The sequence below is a fragment of the Lissotriton helveticus genome, chromosome 1_1 (genome assembly GCF_964261635.1).
Source record: "Lissotriton helveticus chromosome 1_1, aLisHel1.1, whole genome shotgun sequence".
NCBI classification, from domain to species: domain Eukaryota; kingdom Metazoa; phylum Chordata; class Amphibia; order Caudata; family Salamandridae; genus Lissotriton; species Lissotriton helveticus.
In genome coordinates, this window is record NC_136057.1 from 487,611,962 (window position 1) to 487,635,123 (window position 23,162).

The 23,162-nt window shown below is 45.4% G+C and overlaps 1 protein-coding gene across 1 annotated transcript in view; it reads left to right on the plus strand.

Annotated features, from left to right (window-relative positions):
- Nucleotides 1-23,162, plus strand: part of RIC8B (RIC8 guanine nucleotide exchange factor B) — a 508,522-nt gene that overhangs the window by 62,706 nt on the left and 422,654 nt on the right. The window contains exon 2 of the mRNA XM_078673927.1: nt 14,962-15,009. Coding sequence (XP_078530053.1) covers nt 14,962-15,009 — 48 coding nt within the window. The remainder of the gene's footprint in view (nt 1-14,961; nt 15,010-23,162) is intronic.

Sequence of the window (23,162 nt, forward strand, 5' to 3'; positions counted from 1 at the left end):
CAGGCCAAAGTTGCTGACCAGACAGTGTACAGATTCTTCAAGAATTCTTAACACACTTCGTATAGCTCCTTTCAACTCGGGGCCTGGCTAATCTACTTCATTGCTCTTCAGGCAGATCACATACAGCCAATAATCTGGAATATTGTAAAGCATTGCTTTAAATATTCCCCGATTACTTACTATATGTTCTTAATTCTGTACACTGTGGCCTCCCAGCAACCTAGATAAAATATTCCTGTTGGCGCTGTAGTGAAAGTGATAACTCATTTAAACACCTTCACACGTATAGCTTTTAAGAAGTGCTTGCCCAAAGAACCCGCGACCTGCATTCTGACCCTCGCCATTGTGGGAACGCATGGACGTCCATTCCAGGGGCGAAGTCCAAATTGCCAAATAGTGGTGTGAGTGGCCACGGGAAGGTAGTGAGCCCTCTAGTGATTGCTACGGAGTCCCATACGCGAAGCACCGTGTGTGTTATGGGGGATTTCTGAATATATGTGGTTCTTTGCGCGTGGCTTCGGAAGAGTATCTTCCAGAACGAGGTTTGTGCCATCGCTCTCTCTTGAAAGAGCCACCGCTTTTCTGACTCTGGCCTGTACCATTCCACTAAGTAGTGCAATTGCGCCGCTTGGAAATATTGCTGACGATTGGGGATACCCAGACCCCCCTCATCTGGCGCTCGATAGGGCAAGCTCCGTCGCATTCTCTGCTTTTTCCCAGCCCAGATTAAGTGCTGCACCGTCTCTTGCAGGCTTTTAATGGTACCCCTAGGGGGGATCAAGGGGATGGTCTGGAAAATGTATAACGATTTGGGGAGTGCGGACATCTTTACCGCGGCGACCCATCCCAGCAATGACAGAGGCTGTTTCTGCCATCTCCTGAGGTCCCCTAAAAGTTGGGAGGTGATGTTAGAGTAGTCCAGAGTGACCGTTTGCTCCGTGGACCGGGTGAGGACAATCCCCAGGTATGGGAACCGCGATTGAACCTGCAGGCCCCCGTATGATGGGGTGAGTCATGTGTGGTGTGAGAATTTCTGCCTAATGGCAGAAGCATGGACATGAATAACAAGGAAATTATCTTGAAACCCGCAGAAAAGGGTGGTGCTACTGTAATCATGGACGTAGAGGCCTACCGTCAAGAATGTACCCGGCTTCCTGCTGACTCTAGAACCTACAAAAGACTCAGAGAGGACCCCACGGAGGAGATCACAAGGGAGATTGCTAGCATGGTGGAAGAGGCGAGAAGTAACGATTGGATCACGGAAAAGGAAGCGGAGTTCCTTGTGAACAAACAACCTAAGGTCCTTTATTTCTACTGCCTTCCGAAGATCCACAAAACAGCAAGACCCCCTCCCGGTAGACCTATTGTCTCTGGGATGGGGTCTTTGCTAGAACCTCTTTCGCAATTTTGCGATTTCTTTCTAAAGCCGATGGTACAGCGATTACCTACCTACCTGAGGGATACCCTGGACATTTTGAATCTGTTGAAAGACACATCATTCGATCCTGACCATGAGTTCTTGATAGGGCTCGATATAGAGGCCCTCTATACGAACATTCCGCAGTTGGAGACACTCAGGGTCTTAGAATCATTACTTTTTAAAAAGGATTGACCATACGAAACCCCACGGGCTTTCATTTTACACTTGGCTGAGATAGCTCTAACCAAAAACTTTTTTGAGTTTGAAGGGGGGGCTATACCTCCAAACCCATGGCACTTCCATGGGGAGTGTCTTCGCCCCCAGTCTGGCGGGACTTTATGTAGGGGCCTTTGAAGAACTGACAGTGCTGAATACCAATGGTCCATGGGCGAACAATCTGAGGCTGTGGAGACGTTATATCGATGATGTCTTAGTGATATGGAGGGGCGAGAGAACATCTGTTGACCTTTTCCTTGACTGGCTCAATGCCCAGAATCCGTTCCTCCAATTCACTTCAACCATCACTAAGACCAACCTACCTTTCCTGGACCTAGTTATCGAACCGAGTGGCGGTACCCTGAAAACAAAGGTTTTTCATAAACCTACTGATAAGAATGCCCTGCTAGCATTTGAGAGCTTCCATCCGCGCTCCCTGCAGGAGAATTTACCAGTAGGACAATTTTTCCGGATCCGTCGTAATTGCTCTGAAAAGAATGATTTTATTGCGGAATCAGAAGCCCTAACAATGAGATTACAACAAAGAGGATACCCAAGACGGGTCATTAAAAGAGCCCGCAAAAGAGCACTTAATGCAAACCGTGATGCTCTGCTGTCTAAAAGCATGAGACCCCAAACTAAGAAACCAGTGTTTGTATCCACCTTCAACACCGCGTCACACCAAATTAAAAAGTTGGTCTTGAAGAATTGGAAGATACTCAATACAGGGGCCATGAGTGTAGAGACACCGCTATTTTCTTTTAGACGCAGTCAGAACCTGAAGGACCTTCTCATACATACCAGACCCAGGGACCGGGGGTTAACAAGTGAGATGACTACTGTGACAGGTTTACCTAGACTGGTGGGACACACAAGATGCGGTTCATGCAGCGTCGGCCACCTGACGAACAACTCTACTTCTCTTGATTTAGGACTCCACACTCCCTGGGAACAGAGATCTCACACCAATTGTAATTCCCAGGGTGTGATTTATTTGCTAACCTGCCCCTGTCAAAAAAAGTATGTAGGAATGACAAGTAGGAAGGTGCGCACTGGAATCACGGAACACCGGAGCACAATAAGGTGTGGCAAGACAAATACGAAACTTACAGCTCACTTTTCTGAAACTGGACACAGTATAGAAGACCTTAGATGGACCGTGATAGAGAAGGTCCTACCTGGGAGACACCAAGCAGAAGATCAGAGGCTGTTACTCCAACGAGAACAGAGATGGGTGTACCGTCTGAAAAGTCACCTAGAGGGATTAAACGATGACATCCCATGGCAGTCACTGGGAAGATACCAAACATGACACTTTATTGAAATACTGACATTGGTGATTTGACCACCGTCTTATTATTTATATCTTAAGACACCCTCCATACACTAGGTTTATAGGGAACTTCTGACTCATGTTCCCATACACCTAAGATTTGATTCTGGAAGGCTCCTACTGGAGTTAGGTTCTATCATTATATTGTTTTATGTCATTACTATAATATCATTTTTGTAGACATGACTACCGGATGGGAGCATAAAACGGGGTGGATGCGATGAATTATTCCAATGTGACTGTATTATAGAACAACTTCTCAGCCTGATGAACTAGCCCTTAGTTCGGTCTTGGTGAAGCAATGTTAAGTATGTTAAGTATGCCCAATAGCCATTCACCCTTTCCTTCGAGTTTCTGTTGGGGATCTATAGGATTGGAAGTGCCCCTCGAATATCACACACGCATGGATCTTGAAGGCGGGTCTGGACACTTGGGGCTTTGGGTACTATGATTACAATTACCGAGTGGTCTGTTCCCTATACACCATGTTCTCGTATCACATTCATGCTGCATTTTTTAGCCCAGCGGCTTAGATCAAGGATACTAATTTATCTTTCTTTTGGGGGATAATTGTGTGTTCCTTGGGGTGTGATGTTCCCGGATATTTGACATCATGTTGATCCCTGAGTTGGCGAAAGGGATGAGAACTACATTTTTCGACAGAACCATAAAGCCCCGTGTCTCACGCCGTGACGTCATTACGTACGTGACGTCCGGCGGCAGGGGCGGAGTAGGAAATGGGTCGATCTCCGTTAAGTAACTGTTCTGACACGGCGTTCTCCATCTACGCGGTGCTCTGAGGTACAGGAATATTTGACAGGGTAATCCCCAGAGAACGGTAAGGAGGTTGGTTGAGGGATGTACAGAACAGTTCCTCGATCTTGCTCTTGGGCGACGCCGGCACAGCTGAAGAGTCGCCGAAAGAATATTTAACTGAGATTAACCATTTCTACATTTTATTATTCCCTCGTAGATTGTGTTCCTAGGGAGACCCTCCTGGCGGACACCAGTTCGAGTTTGTGTATCACATAAACTCTGTAAGTTTGATCTACGAATGTGTCATTAGCTTAAGTAGAGACTTAAAGCTACGCGTTTTTTACAGAGTGGTTTACACGTGGGGTGTCTGTGTGTGTGTGAGTTCACGGGAGTCCAGGGCTTGGCCATGGTAGCGGGAGTGTGGTGCGCATATCATTATAAAATCACTAAACAAACGTCATAATTGATGATCAAGTGATTGTAGTGAATCACCCGAGGGGTAGAAGCAAAGAAACCCGGGCTTTAACACTACAGATATAGTGTTAATATTGAAACTCATCTGAGCATATTTCATTTACTTAGAGTAACACCTTATTTATCGAAGCTGATATCTAAAAGGGCGAGTTTAGTGAATGGTGGGTAGAACGTGTTTTCCTATCATTACCCTCTGCTCTTTTCCAGTGAATGTTTTTTCCCGCATTATGGGGTGTAATCTCCACTGAACGATCAGAAGATTTGGAGAAGTACGGATCTGAATGACCTACTCTATACTGGAGGCCCTGTGACCGAATTACGGCAGGGCGTAAAGTGGCTCTGAATGCGACAGTCCTGACGAAAACCGGGTGATCTCTTTAGGACAATTCAAGCGGTCGAAACATGTTGACTTCAGCAGTGGTAGGAGGGAAGTCTTGAGGAACCTCACTTTCTCAATAAGACATTTTCCCATCCTTTATCTTATTTTTAATCCTGATAGGGGTATCAAACTGTGTCTAAATAAAGTAATTCTTTCTATTGGCACCCTTAATCAGTTTTAATCACTTCCTTACTGCACTCCTTTGTCACACTATCAGTTAAGTCACAAGGTGTTCACTGCACGTTCTACAACTTAAGTGTGTTACTCGTTGTACGTATTGATTTATTTGGTTGTACGTCCTGTAGTGTGGAATTTATTATTTTTTCCCCTCTCCCTAATGCTCCGCCCTGGTTGTGGCTACACCAGGGCGTTTGTAGCAGGCCCTATGATGAAGCATGTCACAAACCTTGGTATGTGAGTGAGGGCAGTTTTTCCAAATTAGGAAATTTCCCTTGATTGTGTTTTTGCTGTGTACTCTATATACCCCCTTTGTGGGAACAGAAGCATGGACTTCCCTCTGTTTATTTTGAGGCCCGACACCCTCTCAAAGGCCTCCACCTCATCCATGAATGCCGGCACTGATCGTGCAGGGTTGTCCAGCGCAGCCAAGAAATCATCAGCACACAGGCTGATTGGGTGAGGTTCACCCCCAAGAGTGGTACCAAAGATGTCTGGGTTGTCCCGCACCTTCTGCGCTAGGGGTTCTACATGGAGTGCGTAGAGGAGGGGCTAGAGCGGGCACCCCTCATGGGTACCCCTCTGGATGTCGAAGAGTTTGGAGCACAAGCCATTGATGCAGATCCTCGCCTGTGGTGGAGCATAGCAGCTGGCGACCCAAGCTCTAAATCGTTCCCCAATACCAAAGCGCATCAGGACCTTCTCGAGAGAACCCCAGTCCACTCTGTCAAACGCTTTCTCAGCATCTATAGACAGGAGCACAGAGTCTGTTTGCCCCTAGTGAGTTTTAACGATCAAGTGAAGAATGCGTTTGGTATTGTCGCTACTTTGTCTGCCGGGGAATGCAAAGCGCATCAGGACCTTCTAGAGAAAACCCCAGTCCACTCTGTCAAACGCTTTCTCAGCGTCTATAGACAGGAGCACGGAGTCTGTTTGCCCGTAGTGAGTTTTAAAGATCAACTGGAGAATGCGTTTGGTATTGTCGCTACTTTGTCTGCCGGGGAATGAACCCTGATTGGTCCGATTCTATGATGCCTGGGAGTCGTGGTCCCAGCCTGGAGGCGACCACCCCCGTAAATATTTTGAGGTCGAGGTTGACTAAAGTGATCGGCCGGTAAGCTGCGCATTGAGAGGCGTCCTTACCCGGTTTAGGCAGAACTATGATATCGGCCTCTAACATGTCAGGGGATTGAACAAGTTCCTTTGAACGATTTGAAAAGTCTTGTAAGGATCGGTGCAATTAATGGGCAGAAAGCCTTATAGAAACCAGAGGAGAATCCATCTGGGCCGGGGGATTTCAGTGGCTTGAGGCGGGATATTGCACTTATCACCTCTTATATTTTAATGGACGCATCCAGCACTGCAGCGCCATCTGCGTTAAGAGCAGTTATGGCCGCATTACTCAGGTAGGCCTCTGCGTTTTTGTTTAGAAGGGGATCTGCGCGGTATAGGGACGCATAGTATTTCCTAAAAGCCTTGGCTATCTGCTCCTCGTTGGTGATCTTCTCCCCTCGGACATTGTGTATGGTCGTGATTTGGGACCGAAGGACTCTGTACCTAAGCGCGCTTGCGAGGAGTCGACCCGTTTTACCCTCACCCACGTAATATGTGTGGCAAAGCCTTCGTGCTGCATATTCGGCACGGTCTATATTGAGTCCCACCAGCTGCGCCCTAGCGGCCTTCAGCTGTTTCCAAACCGTGGGAGCCCTGGTGCGGCTATGTACCCTTTTCAATTCCATCACTTTGGTTGTTAATGAGTCCTGTTTTTCTTTGCGCTCTTTAAGTTCTGCTGCTGAAATGACTACGGCTTTCATTGCTCCACACATGGCGGTCACCGGTGTGTCCGGCTGATCATTAAGTGTGACGTAATCAGTGATGCTTTTTTTGTATTTGTTGGACTACCTCTTTACGTTGCAGTAGGGCCTCCCATAGTCTCCACCTACCCCTTGTTGCCCCTGTGCATTGAACCCCTATGGATATTATCACCGCCTCATGATACGAAATAGCGGCTGGAAAAATGTCCACTGCTTCTACCAACGCGCAACGCTCCAAGGAGCCTATGAAATGATCTATTCTGGCATATGTGTGGTGCACGTGAGAGTAGAATGTATAGTGTGAGGTCCGAGGGTGCATTACCCTTCACAAGTCCACCAACCCCCTCTGAGTCATCTACTCCTTCCCATCAGGTGAGAGCGCCCCGGTGTTACCAAAGCGGTGGCCAGATCTGTCCGCCTCACGATCTATGACCGAGTTGAGGTCCCCCCTATGAGTAGGTAACGTGCTTGGGAGCGTAAGATCTCCAAAAAGGCACCCTTGAGAAAAGGTTCCTAACCCGAATTGGGGACATACAGTGACCCCAAAGTCATGGATATGTCGCCCACCTTGACATCATGGGCTAGGAGCCTACCCCTGATTTCCCCTACCTTGACACCTACCTGCCTGTGGAAGTGTTTAGCAAACAAAATTGCTACCCCCGCATTTTTGTCAGTGGTAGAAGAAAAGAATTGCTTAGGGAAAGATTGGGATCTCATCCAGTGCCAGTCTTTAGTTAAGAGGTGCGTTTCTTGTAGCAGGCATATAGTGGCACCAGAATTGTCTAGGTATGATAAGACTGCCCGCCTCTCAATGGGATTATTAAGCCCCTTCACATTTAGGGTAATGATCTTAAGAGTGGCCCCTGTCATTACACCTGTCTAGAGTTAGTTTGCATGTTTCTAGGGATGTCCACCCCGTCATGGTGGCACGCCCGAGCTTCCCCTCCACCGGCACACTGGTTCCCACCCCCCCAAACCTCACACCCCCTCAAATCTGTCCCTCCAAACCCCACTTGTCGCTGCCCCCTTGCTCCCATCCCCCCTCCCTAACCCCAACAATAGTTCCCCAACAGGTTGCCATAGTCCCAAGCCTGGATACTCATGTCGCTGGCCCGTGGTGTCTTTACCTGGTGAACGTGAAGCTGTGACGAATCCCCCGGCCCCCTGCCCCTCCCCCCGACCAGCGATGTAGTAGTGCCTATTATTCCCCCATCTCACAAACTGATCACTTAGGTGCAGCTGTGACCCTTGTCACAGCATTGAGGGTCGCAGCCCGTTCCTGTGACATGACGTCGTGGCCCGGTTTTAGGTCCGCTACTGGTGAGTGCCTGCGGCCAACTCACTGCCACCCCCCCTCGAACTGCTGGGAACGTGCTGGGGAAGTGCTCAGTGTCTCGTGTTCCAGTCCAAGTTGATGTGGTGTTCCCTTCCATCTGAAAATCAGGCGAAAGGGGTGACCCCAGGAATACGGTATCCCTTTGTCTCTTAGGAACGCTGTGGCGTTCTTGAATGCTTTCCTTTTTTGGAGCGTGATGGCTAACAGGTCTTAGAACAGTGCCACTGGGTGCTCCTGGTATTGGAGAGGCTGCTTCCAACGTGCCTCTCTGAGGATTCTTTCTTTCAAGGGAAAGTCCGGTAAGAACGCCAAGATATTCGGGGGGGAGCAGGTGTGCTCCTTGCCAGCCCTAATCTGTGTGCCCGGTCGATTTGAATATCAAAGTCTGTGGGTTCCCCTATTGTCTCCCGGAACATGCCTTGCAGATAGTTGGTGATGTCCGCTCCCTCTTCTTTGGATGGAACTTCCCAGACTCGGATATTGTTGCGTCTGGACCTATTTTCTAAGTCTTTCACGTGGGTCCGTAGGTCCACCTGTTGCTCACGAAGACAGAGGACTTCTTGTTGGAGCTGTTCAACTTCCTCGCTTCTGGTCTGGTCTGCGCTTACCCAAGCCACCCACGTCGCGGCATATTTCTCGGACTCCCCCCGCCTCCTCCTGTTTAAGCGTTTGAAAATCCTCTTGCACGTAGTTGAACAGAGTTTCTAAGAAAGACTTGGTGATTGGTACCTCTCCGTCCCCCGGTTCCATTTGCTGCTTCGGTGTTGTAGGAGAGGGGGACCCTCTGTCGCCCTTAGAGGGGCCTTTAAGGAGCATGTCTGTAAGTGTACGGTCACCTTTCTTCCGCGTGTTGGCCATATCGTGGCGCCAGGCCCCGAGCTTCTGCACCGTTGTTATGCGTAGGCCTCACAGGATCTCTGCTTCGTGGGGAGCAACGGCTGGACTGACCCTATTCTCAGCTACTGTGCCTCAGCAGGGGGGGGAGCCCACCGCCCCCTCCGCCCCCTCCTAGTTCTCTGTTGTTGAGCCTCTCTTGTCTGTGTTGTAATGCCGTCTTGGGCGCCCCCGGGGTCAATTTCGTCACTTGGGGCTGGTGCTGGCGGTCTCGGAGCGCTTAGGCCCATGTTACTGATAGCCTGTGAATGTCTCTGGAGGGCCACAATTTACCCCCGGACGCCACCGTTGCTGGGGAAGCTCCTGGATGTATGGCGGGGAGCAGCCGGGCCTAGGGGGAGTAAGTCCACAGAGTGGGCCGGGAGACCGCACTGCAGCGAACGCCAGGCTCCAGCGTTCCACGCCACCCCTCGATACCCTCTCTCTCTCTCTCTCTCTCTCGCGTGGCCCGTCTAGTAGTTCCTGTGGTTCACAAACCACGTGGGGAGCGCCTGGGGCGGGCTAAGGTCGGGTGAGGGCCCGGTGGACCCCTTGAGCGTGTCTCTCCGGTGCAGGGCATGTGGATCCGGCCCCCAGGGGCAGCACCGCCCGCAGCCCCATCAGGTGTGCTGTTGGAGGGGGGGGTACAATGTGGCGCAGTCCTTTGCTTAGCCCCGGTACCTGATGCGGATTAAAGAGCGGTGGGGAACCCCTTGATGCGGCTCTCCACTGCAGGGCTCACTCCGCTGGGTGTACTGTTGGCGGGGGGTGCAGTGCTGGGCAGTTCCCCGTGCAGTCCCGATTGCATTCGTGGGTAGAAAAAGGGGGGGGCAGAGCCGGGCTTAGCAAATGTTCGTGAATGGCCCTTTACGGCGTGCAGGCCCGCACCTCAGACCCCCGCCACCGTGTGCAGTGTGGCCCAGCTCGTGGCACCGGCGGAGAGGGGTATGCATGGGCCCTCTCCACTCGCGGGCCACCTTGTGGAAGTCAAGGGCCCTCCTACTGCCCCCTCGGGTGGCTACCCGCTGCCCTCGCACTTCCCTCAGTTCAGGTGTTCTGCCTGCTCACGGTGAAATCATCCATGTCCCGGCTCCTTTCAGGTAGGCCCCGGCAGCCTGCCCTGGGGGCCCCACAGTGGTGGGTGCTGGCATCGCCCCCCACACCTCCTGCGGCTTTGCTATCTTGCGGAGCTCGTCTGCGCACCGTGGGGGGGGGGGGGGTTGCACGTAACGCTGGAGGTTCCCATGACCCAGAAGCACCAAGCTCGATTTGCGCCTCGCCGCCCGCTCTCTGGTACTCCCACCTCTGGCTGCTGGAAGGGCTCCACTCAAGCCCCCGGTGTGCCCTTCTCACTTCTCGCTGGCGCCTCCTTCCGGCTCCTCGTACACCAGCTCACCGTCTCCGTCGGGCGAGGGCTGGAAACCTGCTGTGGCGATGAGAGCCTCTCCGCGGGACGCCGTGAGGCGAGGGTGCTCAGACCATTATTTTGTGGCGCAGGCTGCCGATCAGAATCTGCCTCCTGGTGCCGCCGGGCCGATCTTGAAGCCAAGTACCTACGGCTCAGCGTTTCCCCCCCGTCTCTCAGCACTTTTGGTGCGGAGATGGGGTGGATTTTGTCTGTTTTGGCCGGGAGAGGAGAAATGGGCAGAGGAGCCTCTGGAGCCTATGTCCGTCTAGCTCGCCATCTTGGCCACGCCATGTCACGTATTTTTAAGTTCATGTCCTTGTAGTGAAAAACTCTTGTGCATTTGTTTCTCACTACTGTTAGACCTATCTCTCCAATACGAAAGCTTGGAAGGATTTTCCTCCTTCTATCAAAACTATGCCAGATATTTTAGGTTTTAGAAAATCCTTGAAAACATGGCTGTTTTCCGTGAATTTGTTTTTTTTAGGGCATCCATATCTCCTGTTCAGCTAGCGCCAAGACACCTGTGGGCATTCGAGTGCTATTCAAGAATTAATAACATAACATAGGATAATTTTGTAATTACCTTATTGCATTTTATAAGCATAATTTCCAAATGGGGAAAGATGAACAGTTCATGTTTTGTGTCTGGAATCGCAATTTAAAACTTATGGTGAAGTCTGATTTTAAAATGCAATTCTGAAAATGCAACCTTTAGAAAGATGAAATTTTCTTTCTTTAGCCGTTTGGTGCCTGCAGCCTGCCTGTATAACATGACTGGATGTAGCTGACAGTTGAGCTTTGGGTATTCCTCCTAGACAGCTACACTTAAGGGGAGCTTGGGTGTGACTGGATGGGCCATAAAACCACTTTCACTCAAATAGGCTCTGTTCTGTCTCTACACTAAGGGCTGCATACCCCCAATAGTTAGTCTGGACCCAGGGAAGGCAGGATATCTGTGCAGTTGAAAGGCATGCCTTTAGAAACGTTTCCCCACTTCAAAGGCACAACTGTGTATAAAAGAAGGACCTCCACATCCTTAATAGAATTAAAACTTTCCGTTACAATAGTTAGGAAATGTTTCATTCTATGTCCGGACCGGAGGAGAGGATGATGGCGGGACGGAAGGTATTGATGGTTCTGTAAGCCAAGCCCTCTTCCGCCAGGGCAGCAAAAAAATTAAAGATGGAGTTCACGTCTGCTGCCATGTGATTGATACTCTGACGCAGACACCAATGACACCACTTTCTCCAGGTGGAGCGATATCGCTTGACCGTGCTTTCAGTCCATGCCTGGGACATGAATTTCTCGGCCGCAACCGAAAGGCCTATGACTGCCCATTGTCCCCTGTAATCCGCCATGCCATCAGGGCTAGTGACCCATGTTCGATCAACGGATGAGGAACTCCGTCCGGACTGAGAAGAAGAGTTGGAAAGCAGGGGAGAGGGATTGGCGAATCCCAAGAAAGTTCCAGAAAAACTAAAAACCAAACTTGCGATCTCCTAATCGGTGAGATGAGCAGCATGCTCACGCTCTCCCGTCGCACCTGGGCAGAGACTCGGGTGATCATGGCAAATGGAGGAATGGCATAACCCGCTTCCTCATGCCAGTCCTGCAGAAATGCGTCCGTTTACTTTGCAAGGGGATCTGGTGTCCAACTGAAGTACCGGGGAAGCTGGTGATCCAGGCGTGACGTGAAGAGGTCTACTGAGAATGGGCCCCAGATACTCTGGAGATCCGCAAACACCCCAGATGCTATTTCCAAAGACTCACGTTGTGGAAATGACAGGACTGAAAGTCTGCCACCTGGTTGTCCTGACCGGGAAGATATTCAGCTGAAACTGAGCTCTGATGATGCAGGCAGTACTGCCAAAAGTTTGCCGCCAGATCTGAGAGGGCTCTCGAGCGCGTGCCCCAGAGATGATTTATATATCAGACCGCCGAAATGTTGTCCATCTTGAGGAGGAGTAAAACAAATATTCCCTTGGGTTATGAAAGGAACAGGATACAAGGTTCAACTCACAACTAGGTCCTACCTCACAAGGCTCACAACTCATCAAGGAAAATCCCACCTAATACTCGAATCAATTGCTACATGGCACTGAAGTTTTACAAAAACTGGTTACAATTTTAAAATATCAATGCACATCCTATAGATCACAGTTTTATGCAAAACAATTGTTAAAAACAATTCGTAAAAACAATTAATGTAAAATCCCCAATTACGATCAATTTACACAATATACCGTGACATAAAAAGAGAACAATGGTTAGACAGTGTACTTTGTCTTTCATAGAAACATATCCTATGGGACAGTTTAAAAACCTGGCCAGGATTCGCTCATTTTCGTATGCGAGTCTCCGAGTAGCAGCGGGCTCGCAGCACAAGGAGAAACCTGTTAGGGAAAGAAACTGAACATTTGTAATAACGGCGGGCGTTTATTGCTAACACAGTTAGGCTGAAGTGCTTTGTTTTAGTAGTTCGTATTAATTTTGAACATGAAAAACACAAGCAACTAGTATTCGTATAATGAGTTTGGAGATGTTACCTTGTTGTGTGATGTGGAGTTCACAAGCACCCTGTTTAATGCCATTTTAGCAGTAGATGCTTAAACTTTTCTATGATTAAAATTAAACTCATTCAGCTGTGTGTGGTTTTATCATTCTTTCGGTTTAAGGATTGGAGAAGTTGGTACCCGTAGTGACACTATTGGCGCCCATTATATTTTAATGGTTAAAATGGTACCTTTGACTTGTGCATGTTCATGAATAGTCTTAATATCTGTGACAGGGTGGGAATTGTTTCTGTTTAAGGTGACCTTTGTTATGGTTTGCATGCTGGTATGGTCCTTGAATAGGGCAATAAATACTTGTTCTATGAAGAAACGGATGCATGTGATATCGCTGTGCATGCAGGGCAATGGGCATTTGTTGGACGAAGCTGTAGGTTTGGATTTTTGTGGATACCCATTGTAATGCTTAGCTTGACAGATACTTCTTTCTGTTTTGAGCTTTCTGTACAGAGACGGCTGTAGTGTCCGCTTTCTGTCATGTAGTTTTTGCTGTTATTTTCTGTCTTACTTTTGCGCATTAATGCTGGCTGTGTTTAGCTGAAGTGATACGTGGCAGTTAGAAGTTTTCTGCTCTTCAGTTGATAAATCTGCCTCCAGTCTTATCTAAAAGGTTTCCTTTTGTGTTTTAAAGTGAAGATATTAATCTGTGCTTGAGACTTGATTTTGTTTTATCCTTTAGAATTTAGCCTCACGTGCTCTTGTTTAGTACTTCCTGCTGTTTAAAGGGTAGACACGATAGGCAGTGTTATACTTCTGATAAGTGTGATTCTACAAGTATGACTCTTCATTTGTTTTCTGGTCTGCACCAACATAATCTTATAACAAAGTTAAAAACCAGAATATTTGTTTGTGTGACACTTTCCTCCACAACACAAAAAACAAGGGCCTGCCACATTGTTACTTAATATCCAAACCAGTAGCTGTTTGTGTTAATGTGTTTGAACATGCTACACTACCTTTCATCTTTTTTTCATATTTAGCCACCCAAGTGATTTCTTTAGAACCTTTTTGGAAGTCCTGGTTACCGATCTGACTAGTAACATTTAGTTAAAATAAAGGTGATCTTTGATCATACCTTTTGTGACCAGGAATATGCGCGATGTTTTTGTTTTGGGAAAAAAACTGTTATTTGTGGATCGGGAAGACTACGATCTGCAGATGTATTCAGTGCTTTTAAATGTTAAGATACAAGACTGCTTGACTATGAAGATGTTGAGAAATTATATTTAGACTACCTATTAGTTACCATAACATCTGTAACAGCGTGGAGTAATAAGGCAAAGTTCAGGAAGGTGCCCTCATCTTAATGTTATCTTTTACTACCGTGACCTGATCATACCAGATATTGAAAAAGTCATAAATCTAGTGGTGCTGGGAGGTTTACATTCAGTTAGGTCTGTTCTCAAAGACACTTTACCTTCAGCTTCACTAACTGAAGACAATTCAGCTGTTTGTTTCTAGCTCCTTATCACAAAGTGATCATTGCAGCTTGGATACATTCAAAGCATGACTATGCAGATACCCAGTACATATGATGGTTTGGCTACCAGACAAAACACATATAGGCAGTCCAGAGGGTGGCCGCCATTGGATTTGTGGCTATTTTAAAAGAGGTCTTTCAATTTCTAGTATTGAGACTGCTCGCTACACTGGCTGCAGAGATAGATAGTAATTTTAGTTTTTTTTAAATAAAGCCTGCTACTTTAAATGTAAATTGCTGACCAACCCGAGGCCAGTTTAGCTAACTTAAAACCTGTTTCCCTATATTTCTCCATGTACTTTCAGTTAGTCAGTCACTTAATCATTATTGGTCTAAACGCCCACATACAAAAGCTGTACAGATCGGAAATATGTTGACCAGTGCTCACAGCCTTGGAGTATGATCCATGCATACCCAAAGTTGATTCTTTGAGAAAATGATTCAACACTCACCTATTTGATAAATGGGATTGCAACTATTTATTTATGATTAGGTTTCATGCTTGAACCAATATGAACGAATACATTTTGCTTTCCAACTGGTTCTTTAATGGTCTAAAAATGTTATATATCACTTGGGCACAAAGAATAACATGAAAGCGGTCATAATCAACCATACTAAATTTAAGTGGTGAGACCAGCACCATCATAATAATGTGATTACGTGTTTTCTTTCTTGGTAAATGTTTTCGTAACTTTCTTTTTAATATTATCTCTTGCTTACAGAACAGTAACATTTTTAAATTTGATCCAGCAGATGAAGATAAGAGAAAGGTAAGCACTACATTCTTCGACTTATTTCTCATATGTTCCTTTGTCAAAAGAAGATTTTAAACATACTTTACCTTAAATTGAATCCAATAACTTAAATAAATTGTCTCTTAAGTTCAATACATTGAACCTCATAATTTCAGTAAATTGCATGCATGCAAATCTTTTATGTTTTACTGTTCATCAAGACCTATCTTTTCTTTCAAAACATTTTAGCACTCACTTTGATAACTGTACTGGTAATGATACAAGTCAGCAAGAGTTTTGTTTCTCTGCGTTAAAGATATAGAATGCCACCCCATATCCATCAGGACTGCCTAAATTGTGCTTCAGTATAGGATAGAGTCAAAGACTCACCTCTTTACAGAACACTACATCACAACTCATTAACCATCCACAACCTAGCTCACTTTGCTGTTACTCTTTGACTTCATGTTGTATTTGACCATGTATAGTGTTCCCCTGCTTTTTGACTAGGTTTGTGCTACAGAAATACTATATTGATACATATATACTAAAGTAGCCAACATTCAATGGAGTGAAGAAAGAATACATCCATGAAACAAGTTGTATTTTAAGATGTTCAGGGCTTTTTATTAATAGAACTATATCTAAAAGGAAGAACCAACATCAAGAGAAGATTGGAAAAACACTAGAGGTAAACCGTAAGTCAGGGCCAAGTGTCCAGATGTGTAAGAGGTCTCAAAGTGCACTGCGTATGCCAAACAAGGATTTTATCTCGAGGGAAGCCCACAGGTAATTCATGCACAAACTATTAATATCGAGCTCTGATTATTCATCCTGTGTCATTAGCAAGCAACATAATAAATTTGCACATTTTAAACACTACCAGTTTTTATAGTCTCACTTCTAGAACCACATCAGGGGAGGGATAATGCTAGTCTCCTTGGAGTGGACAGAATGTAGACTTTCTAATACATTATATGAAATTGATTTTCGATGGTGAAATCGGAGAGTGTCAGTAAGCTAGCTTGTCTGTCACTCCCACTGCCACTGCAGTTTAAAGTAGATTTTCTAAAAAAAAAAAAACATCTTGTCAAACTTATCATCTATAGTTATAGGGCTGCCTTTCTATCCGCTGAAGCCTTCGAGGGCATGGTGCAGAATAAGCCCCTGCACAATATCACATCATTGCTTGCTCTTTGCATGATATCCTTGTATGATATCAGTAGTGTCTGTTGAAAGAAAACTGACTTATTTCTTTTGATTGAAACAAGGAACTTGTCCTTGTTATCTGAGCCTGCTTTCTGGTCATTGATTCATACGCTTTGAGACATGTGATCACACATAGTTATGGTCTTATTGGAAAGGCCAGTTAGGTTGTATTGCTACCATGTCAGTCTGATGTGATACAAAAAATATGGCACCTGCTGATGCAAAGAACTTGGCTGAAGTTCTAGGGTTTGGAAATTGAAATGCGTTTAAAGGAGACCTAGTATAGGCTTTCTTCATCACATCAGGGCAAAATGTGAAAAAGTCACCCTTTAAGCCAGACGCTGTTGCAGTGTTCTTCGGAGCCAACCATTGTAACTTAAAAGTCTACACCTCAGGTACTGTTACTGACTCCAACAACAGTTGAACCATCATTTACACAGCACATTTTGCGTTCTGCTAAGAGTAAATCAAAGTTTTAACTAATTGCCCTGTTGATAAAGGTTGAAGCATTTGCCTTCAATTTCCTGCACCTGCTAATCATCAAGATTGTAATGACAGTAAGACAGACAATCCGCTGTTCTATCCAGATTCGGACATAGCTCCTCCAGCTGATCTCTAAAATGTTAGTGGCCCAAACATCTCACCCACAACTAAATTGAATGAAAGAACCACACATTGCGGAGCAAACTATATTATAATGAAAGCTGTCGAGGCTTTTTCCCTGCTGCACTCTAAAGAAACATCCTAAGTTGGTTCTATTTACTGGGGCACTGGCAAAAACGCAGTTTCTAGTTCCTCCCCGTTGTCAATAACCAATGCATGTGCCTTATTCAGACCTTCAAGATGGCATGGACAGCTGAGCAGGCAGTGCAGACTGGACTGGAGCCTATAGAACCATTGCCCTATGGGAAGCAGTGTTGACATGCATAGGCATTTTTGGAAGCATGCAAACAGATTTTTAAGGGATGTTCAGGTACAAGTTTTGGATGTGCACTTTGAAAACTATCCTATTAAGGAAATGACTCCAAGCATTCAAGCAAAGGAGTACAACAGCATACAGTTATATTTGGCCTCCATTTCTAAACACTTTCATGTGCAATATATATGTTCTGTGTCTACAGACACTACCTGCACCAGCAACAGATGATGCCACAACAGCTTTTGTTCTCACTGGCGGAGACTCGAGTCCTGGCATTTACCATCTTCCTCCTCCTTTGAGTCCCTCGCCTTTGTAGACCATGGGACAACTATTTAGGGTTTGGAATGCAATTCTTCAGTAATAGTCGAAGATAACCTTGGACCAGTGAATCCTACAGATTATGAAGCTATGCTATTCCTTGATAATTCTGAGGGGATCTTGACCTTTTCCTCAATTAGCCCTCCCCAGATCAACATTTTTGTTAGTCATTCTTTTTCTGCTATTGAAAGTTGCAGCGGAGATTATCCCTTCCATCTCCGATAAATTATATGGAATTTCAACCCTTCTTTAAGGGTTACTGGAAGAGGGTTGTGGCAGTTTTTAATCCAAAATGTATCAACAAGTTTTTGAAACAAGAACATTCAAAATGGCTACCCTTCAACTTTCAGTATTGTAAGAACAGGATGGGATGTTCTCCCTGGATCTTCATTCACATTTTCACATATTGTTTGCACTACATAACCCGAAAATCTGATCTCAGTCAGAAAGAAAGTCACTGAAGGTAAGTGAAGAGTTTATAAATTTGCTGCATCGGGCCTGGGCTTGCAATGAACAAATAGCACATTTGAAATGAGTCTTCCCTTATAATGCCTTCCATATATGTAAATCGATTCTACATACGATTCCAGGACCTGTTACAGCAAGGGGTATTAGCACTATAAGCAGTTATAAAAACAATCCCAATGTTCACAGTACTTCCAAATAAGATTTATTTTTTAGCATGTTCCCAATGCCTTGTTCGTGTATCTATGCCTTTATTTTGGGGGATTCTCTTGCTTGTCAAATAAATAACTAATAAAAAAAAAATAAAAAAAAAAAAGCTAATGATGAACAAGGCCAAAATTCTTAAACGGTCTACTATTGATCCCCGTTGATTGATATGTTTAAAATATTGAGAGTGGACTGTAGGACCTAGCTAATAGTATATAAGACATGGGCATTAAATCTTAAATTGCACCCAGCCATTTTTGTCAGAAATAGTTTTTAAATGAGTAATATTGAAGTTAAGGGTCAATGGCTAATTTTGATAGCTTATCTTCTGTGTTTTGTTCCCATCTACTGTTGTAGTTTAGATTTTCTCATTGAAAGGCAGCAATGTACTAGGTGATTATATTATGGTTCTAGAGAAATGGAGATTAGCTTCTAATTATTACCAATGGCACTAAAAGCTAAATAAAAACAATGTTCTAATCAAGGAGCAGTGAACAATAATTGTTGAAATATGTATGGGGCCAGACCAAGTCCAATACGTTTCAAGCCTGTGAGCCTTTGTGGCTCAGGACAGCGTGCATCCCTGCCTCAAGTTTGTCAGAGCAGGGTACAGATTTTTGACTGCCACCACACCGCTTACGATAATTATTTGTGAATGTTGAAGACATTGTGATACAGATTGTGTCCCAGAGCAGGCCTCTTGTGTTCTAGAAAGGCACCTTTAGTTTGTATACTCCTTATTGAGCATGACTACTGTCCCGGACTGTAGAGATCTGACAGTGGTTGCAGCTAGAGTGGTTGTAGTGCCATGGTAAGCCTTTTTACCACTTCTTGTTAAGGAGAGTCACTTACTGGCCTTTCCCACATTTTTAAAAGGCTTTCCGCTACTCTGCAACATAGTCCTTCACCTGTGCATGTGGGACATGGATGTCCCGTGTGTACTGATTTGCATAGTCACTTTAGAATCCTTTTGTATCTGACTCATCCATATTGTACCCAAGATGAAGGGTTGGAGACAGCTCAGATAACTGATTCGATTTCCAGGCTTCTCTAGGGCATTAGAGGTGCCATTTGTAGTGGATCGACATCTTAGTATGGAGGAGAGGAATCGGATCACCGGTTTGATGCGAGGAATTTTTTTTCCTGCCCTTTCCTGGCTCCATTGTGTAAAGAATGGGGCTACCCCCACAAGTTAAAACATTGTTAAGTGGGACAGTCGTCCTTTCTTCTGGGTCTGTCTTGATTGGAGACTACCACTGCCACCCCATCTTCCTGCTTGCATCTTGTAACAAAGACCTTGGCTGGATCAATTTGAGTGAAATAAACAAAGTGGCTGACCTGTCCAAAATCAGTTTTAGAACTGGCTTACTAATCTCTGCAACATTGGCATAAATATTGGGCAGAATCTTCCAGCAATTTGGTCATGGTCTCCACACCAGTGGCGCAGAGGAGGTCTCTGGGCTCCGGGGTTGCAGTATCCACCTCCAGCTCCCCTTGCCTATTTTGGGACCAGAAACCTCTGCTCATCGACCAAGACTGCCAAGAGGGAAAGGAATGATCAATTACCCAGGAGGGGCAATGGTGGATGCCCTGGCACCAGACAGATGACACTCAGGAGAGGGACGATGAAAGACCCAAGACTGGATAAGTCAAGGTGTCTACTGCATCACCAGGGAAGGACCTGCACTGCTTTTATATGGCAAGGTAAAATAATCCCTAAAGTTAAGGTACAGTGTGAGCAGACTGTGTGCCCTCCTGAATGGAGATACAGAGACACCCTTTGTGACATCCGAGCTCAAAATCTACTAGGCTCAAAGTGAAAATGGATTGCAGTCTGCATTCCTCACAAATGAGAAGCAACAGTGACGGAGGAGAATCGCAGCAACAGGGAAGCCTGCATCAGGAGCCAAGAACTCCCAATTAAAGCCAAGATTAGGCACTTACATTATTTAGGCAGTGGTTTGTGCCTGGATACAAGATATTTAAGCTGTGAACAACTCAATTCCACCAATCCAATTCTTCCTCGACTATTGTTGGTGCTACACTTGCTTACCTGTAATAACCCGCCAGCATGGTAGGTGAGTCGGGCTGAGGTTCCTGTCCTCTGTGCTGCATGGGTTGTGTGGTACAAAAGGGGATGATGGACGGAGCGTTTGAGCAAATCAAACACTCACCCCCAGTCAACTGATCTGGGTTTAATCCATCACCATTCTTTAGCTCACTTGGCCACCCCAGTTCAGACATGGCTATATGCAAATCAGTCTGACCCTGTGCCTCATGGGAACAGTCCAGCCCCAACTGCCAAGCCATGTCTTCCCTGGACCGGAAACAAGCATCCTGGGACCGGTTTCGGATTCATAATCCTCATCAGCCAGGCTATCTTGAATCCAGTGGCCAAGTGAGCAAAGGACTCACGTCTGAGCATACCCTGCCACACTTAGGGCGAATAAAGCGATACAAAAGGGGATGATGGACGGAGCGTTTGAGCAAATCAAACACTCACCCCCAGTCAACTGATCTGGGTTTAATCCATCACCATTCTTTAGCTCACTCGGCCACCCCAGTTCAGACATGGTTATATGCAAATCAGTCTGACCCTGTGCCTCATGGGAACAGTCCAGCCCGAACTGCCAAGCCATGTCTTCCCTGGACCGGAAACAAGCATCCTGGGACCGGTTTCGGATTCATAATCCTCATCAGCCAGGCTATCTTGAATCCAGTGGCCAAGTGAGCAAGGGACTCACGTCTGAGCATACCCTGCCACACTTATGTGCTGTGTGGTGCACACCATGTTGAGTAGAGTGGCTTTACTGAAACACTAGTAAAGATCCGTTCTCATTCGGTAACTTGAAATTACACGTATACTTATGTTTTGTAAGAAACATCGGACGTTGGCCAATTTTTTTAAGTATAAAATAGTCGCACTTGTGGTTTCCGTATACTCGGGCATTTAACTATCTTTGAAGAGTAGTCCGCTTTTGGTGTTGTTAGATACACAGTCCTTTATTGATGTTTATCGGTTTCAGGTAGTACCTTATAACAGTCAAGTGTAACTTTTCCGATCATGTGACCTCGGTTACGAGCATAGGCTTTTCGAAGAGACGCTATGGTGGTGGCGTTCTGCGCGTTTTGGTGAGTGTCTGTGAGAGTATTTTACCATTTTGGACGATTAGATAAACACTACAAGGACAAGAGGTGAATTAACCGCGTTTTGTGTGAATGATTATTTGCAGGATACTTAGGAAGGAGTAGCGTGAATTTCGAGGTTTTTTTTCAAGAAGAGTCAGGTATGAACCCGCAAGTCTGCGGCAACTATGTTGAGAATGTTGATGCCCGTAGGCACGTTTTCAAACTCATTGTTCATTTATTTTAGGACTATTGTCGTCTTATCCTTTGGCCATCCTAGTGGTTATAGATTGAACACCTCGAGTATTTAAAACAGGGCATTCAGTAAGAGGCAGTTAGACTATTCGTTTATATTCTGTCAGCATGGGTGGTAGACCGCACATTGTTCTATGAGCACCAGCATTGTGATCACGGCATTTTAGAGCTTTACTGTCACGTTAGGTGGAGAGTGAGTAACCATTTTCATGTTATAATTTTATTATTTAAGATACTTTGATGTCATGTTTTAAGAATCTGACATCTTAAGCGATGCACTTAAAGAACATCTTTTTCATCTCATGGGTGTCGTTTTTCATTTCATTGTGCACCGGGTGCCTTTTCTCTTTCCTTTATCTTTTTTCAATCTTTGGTTTCTGCGGTGTCATTCCCCAGGTTTATCACGAATAGACATAGAGCAGGAATGATCTGCTTGTTGATGATATATGAAGTATTAAAATATTGCTGTTTTCTGTGTTCTAGATCCGGACAGTAACCATACAACGGTCATCAAGAAATTGTGTATAATTGTAAATATGTTGTGGCACTTACCCCCTGATGAAGGGTTCGGTTCAGAACCCGAAATGCATTGGGTATTACTCTGAGTTCTGCAATTTAAACTGTTTTTTGATACAATTGAGTTGAGTGAAAAAAGAACTCATAGATTGTATGTATAATTTTGATGATCTAGAGAGGCATGTAATGCACATTGATATTGAAACTGCATGATAAAACATGGTTTAGCATGAAAATAAACCAGTTGAAAAAATGTAAAGATTTTCATGATTAATCTTTCTTCACACTTTATAGAGGCCCTCTGCCTATAGCTGTGCAACAAGTAGCGTAGGGTTTTCCTTACGCTCTCTAGTAAGTTGGTTACCTGTCAGCACAACACTTCCTAAATCACGCATCCCTGCCAGGGGGCATTGAAGAGACTCATTGACACTGTGATACAAGGAGTATCTTACGAGTTTGTCCCACAGGAGCAGTCTAAGCTGTTTTCCCAGTAATCCATGAGTGATAGTAATTCCTGAATGGATTCAAGGCCAGTTTGGTTCTTCTCCTGCCCCTACCCCTTCCTAAATCACAAACCCCTGCCAAGGGGATTCGGAGAGACCATTTGAGACTGTCACACATGGAGTATCTTACAAGTCTGTCTCATTAGAACAGCCTAAGCTGTCTCCCCAGTAAACCAAGAGTGATAGTAATGCCCAAGATAAGTTACTCCTTTCATAATAATTCGGACAGAATTATGTTGTGTGTCATTTAAGTAAACTACTTTTTCTTTTTCAGATTGGCATGACATTGTATTACTGACGTATTAGTGTTTTTATGGAGTGTCGGGTCTTTAACTTTGCACCTTCTCCCTGAGTAGGCCTTGGACGGCTCAACTTCCCTATCCTGAGTGTCAAGTGCTAAACGGTTATACTTCGTGCACAGTTTTGCTCTGAGTAGTAATGCTAAGGCCAAGGACACAGTGGCAAAAAACTTTGATTGACGCGATCTGAGAGCCAGTGACCCCTATTTTCCCTGTGCTTCTTTAAAAGTCTCCATAGTATGTAAGGGATGTCTCTTCACAGTTCAAAGGACTTTGTCAATGTTGGCTGTTTGTTGCAGTCATTGGTCATTGACCATTCAGTACTAGTTACTACTAGAAGAACTTGACTGGTTTGATTACCAGGTTTGTAGT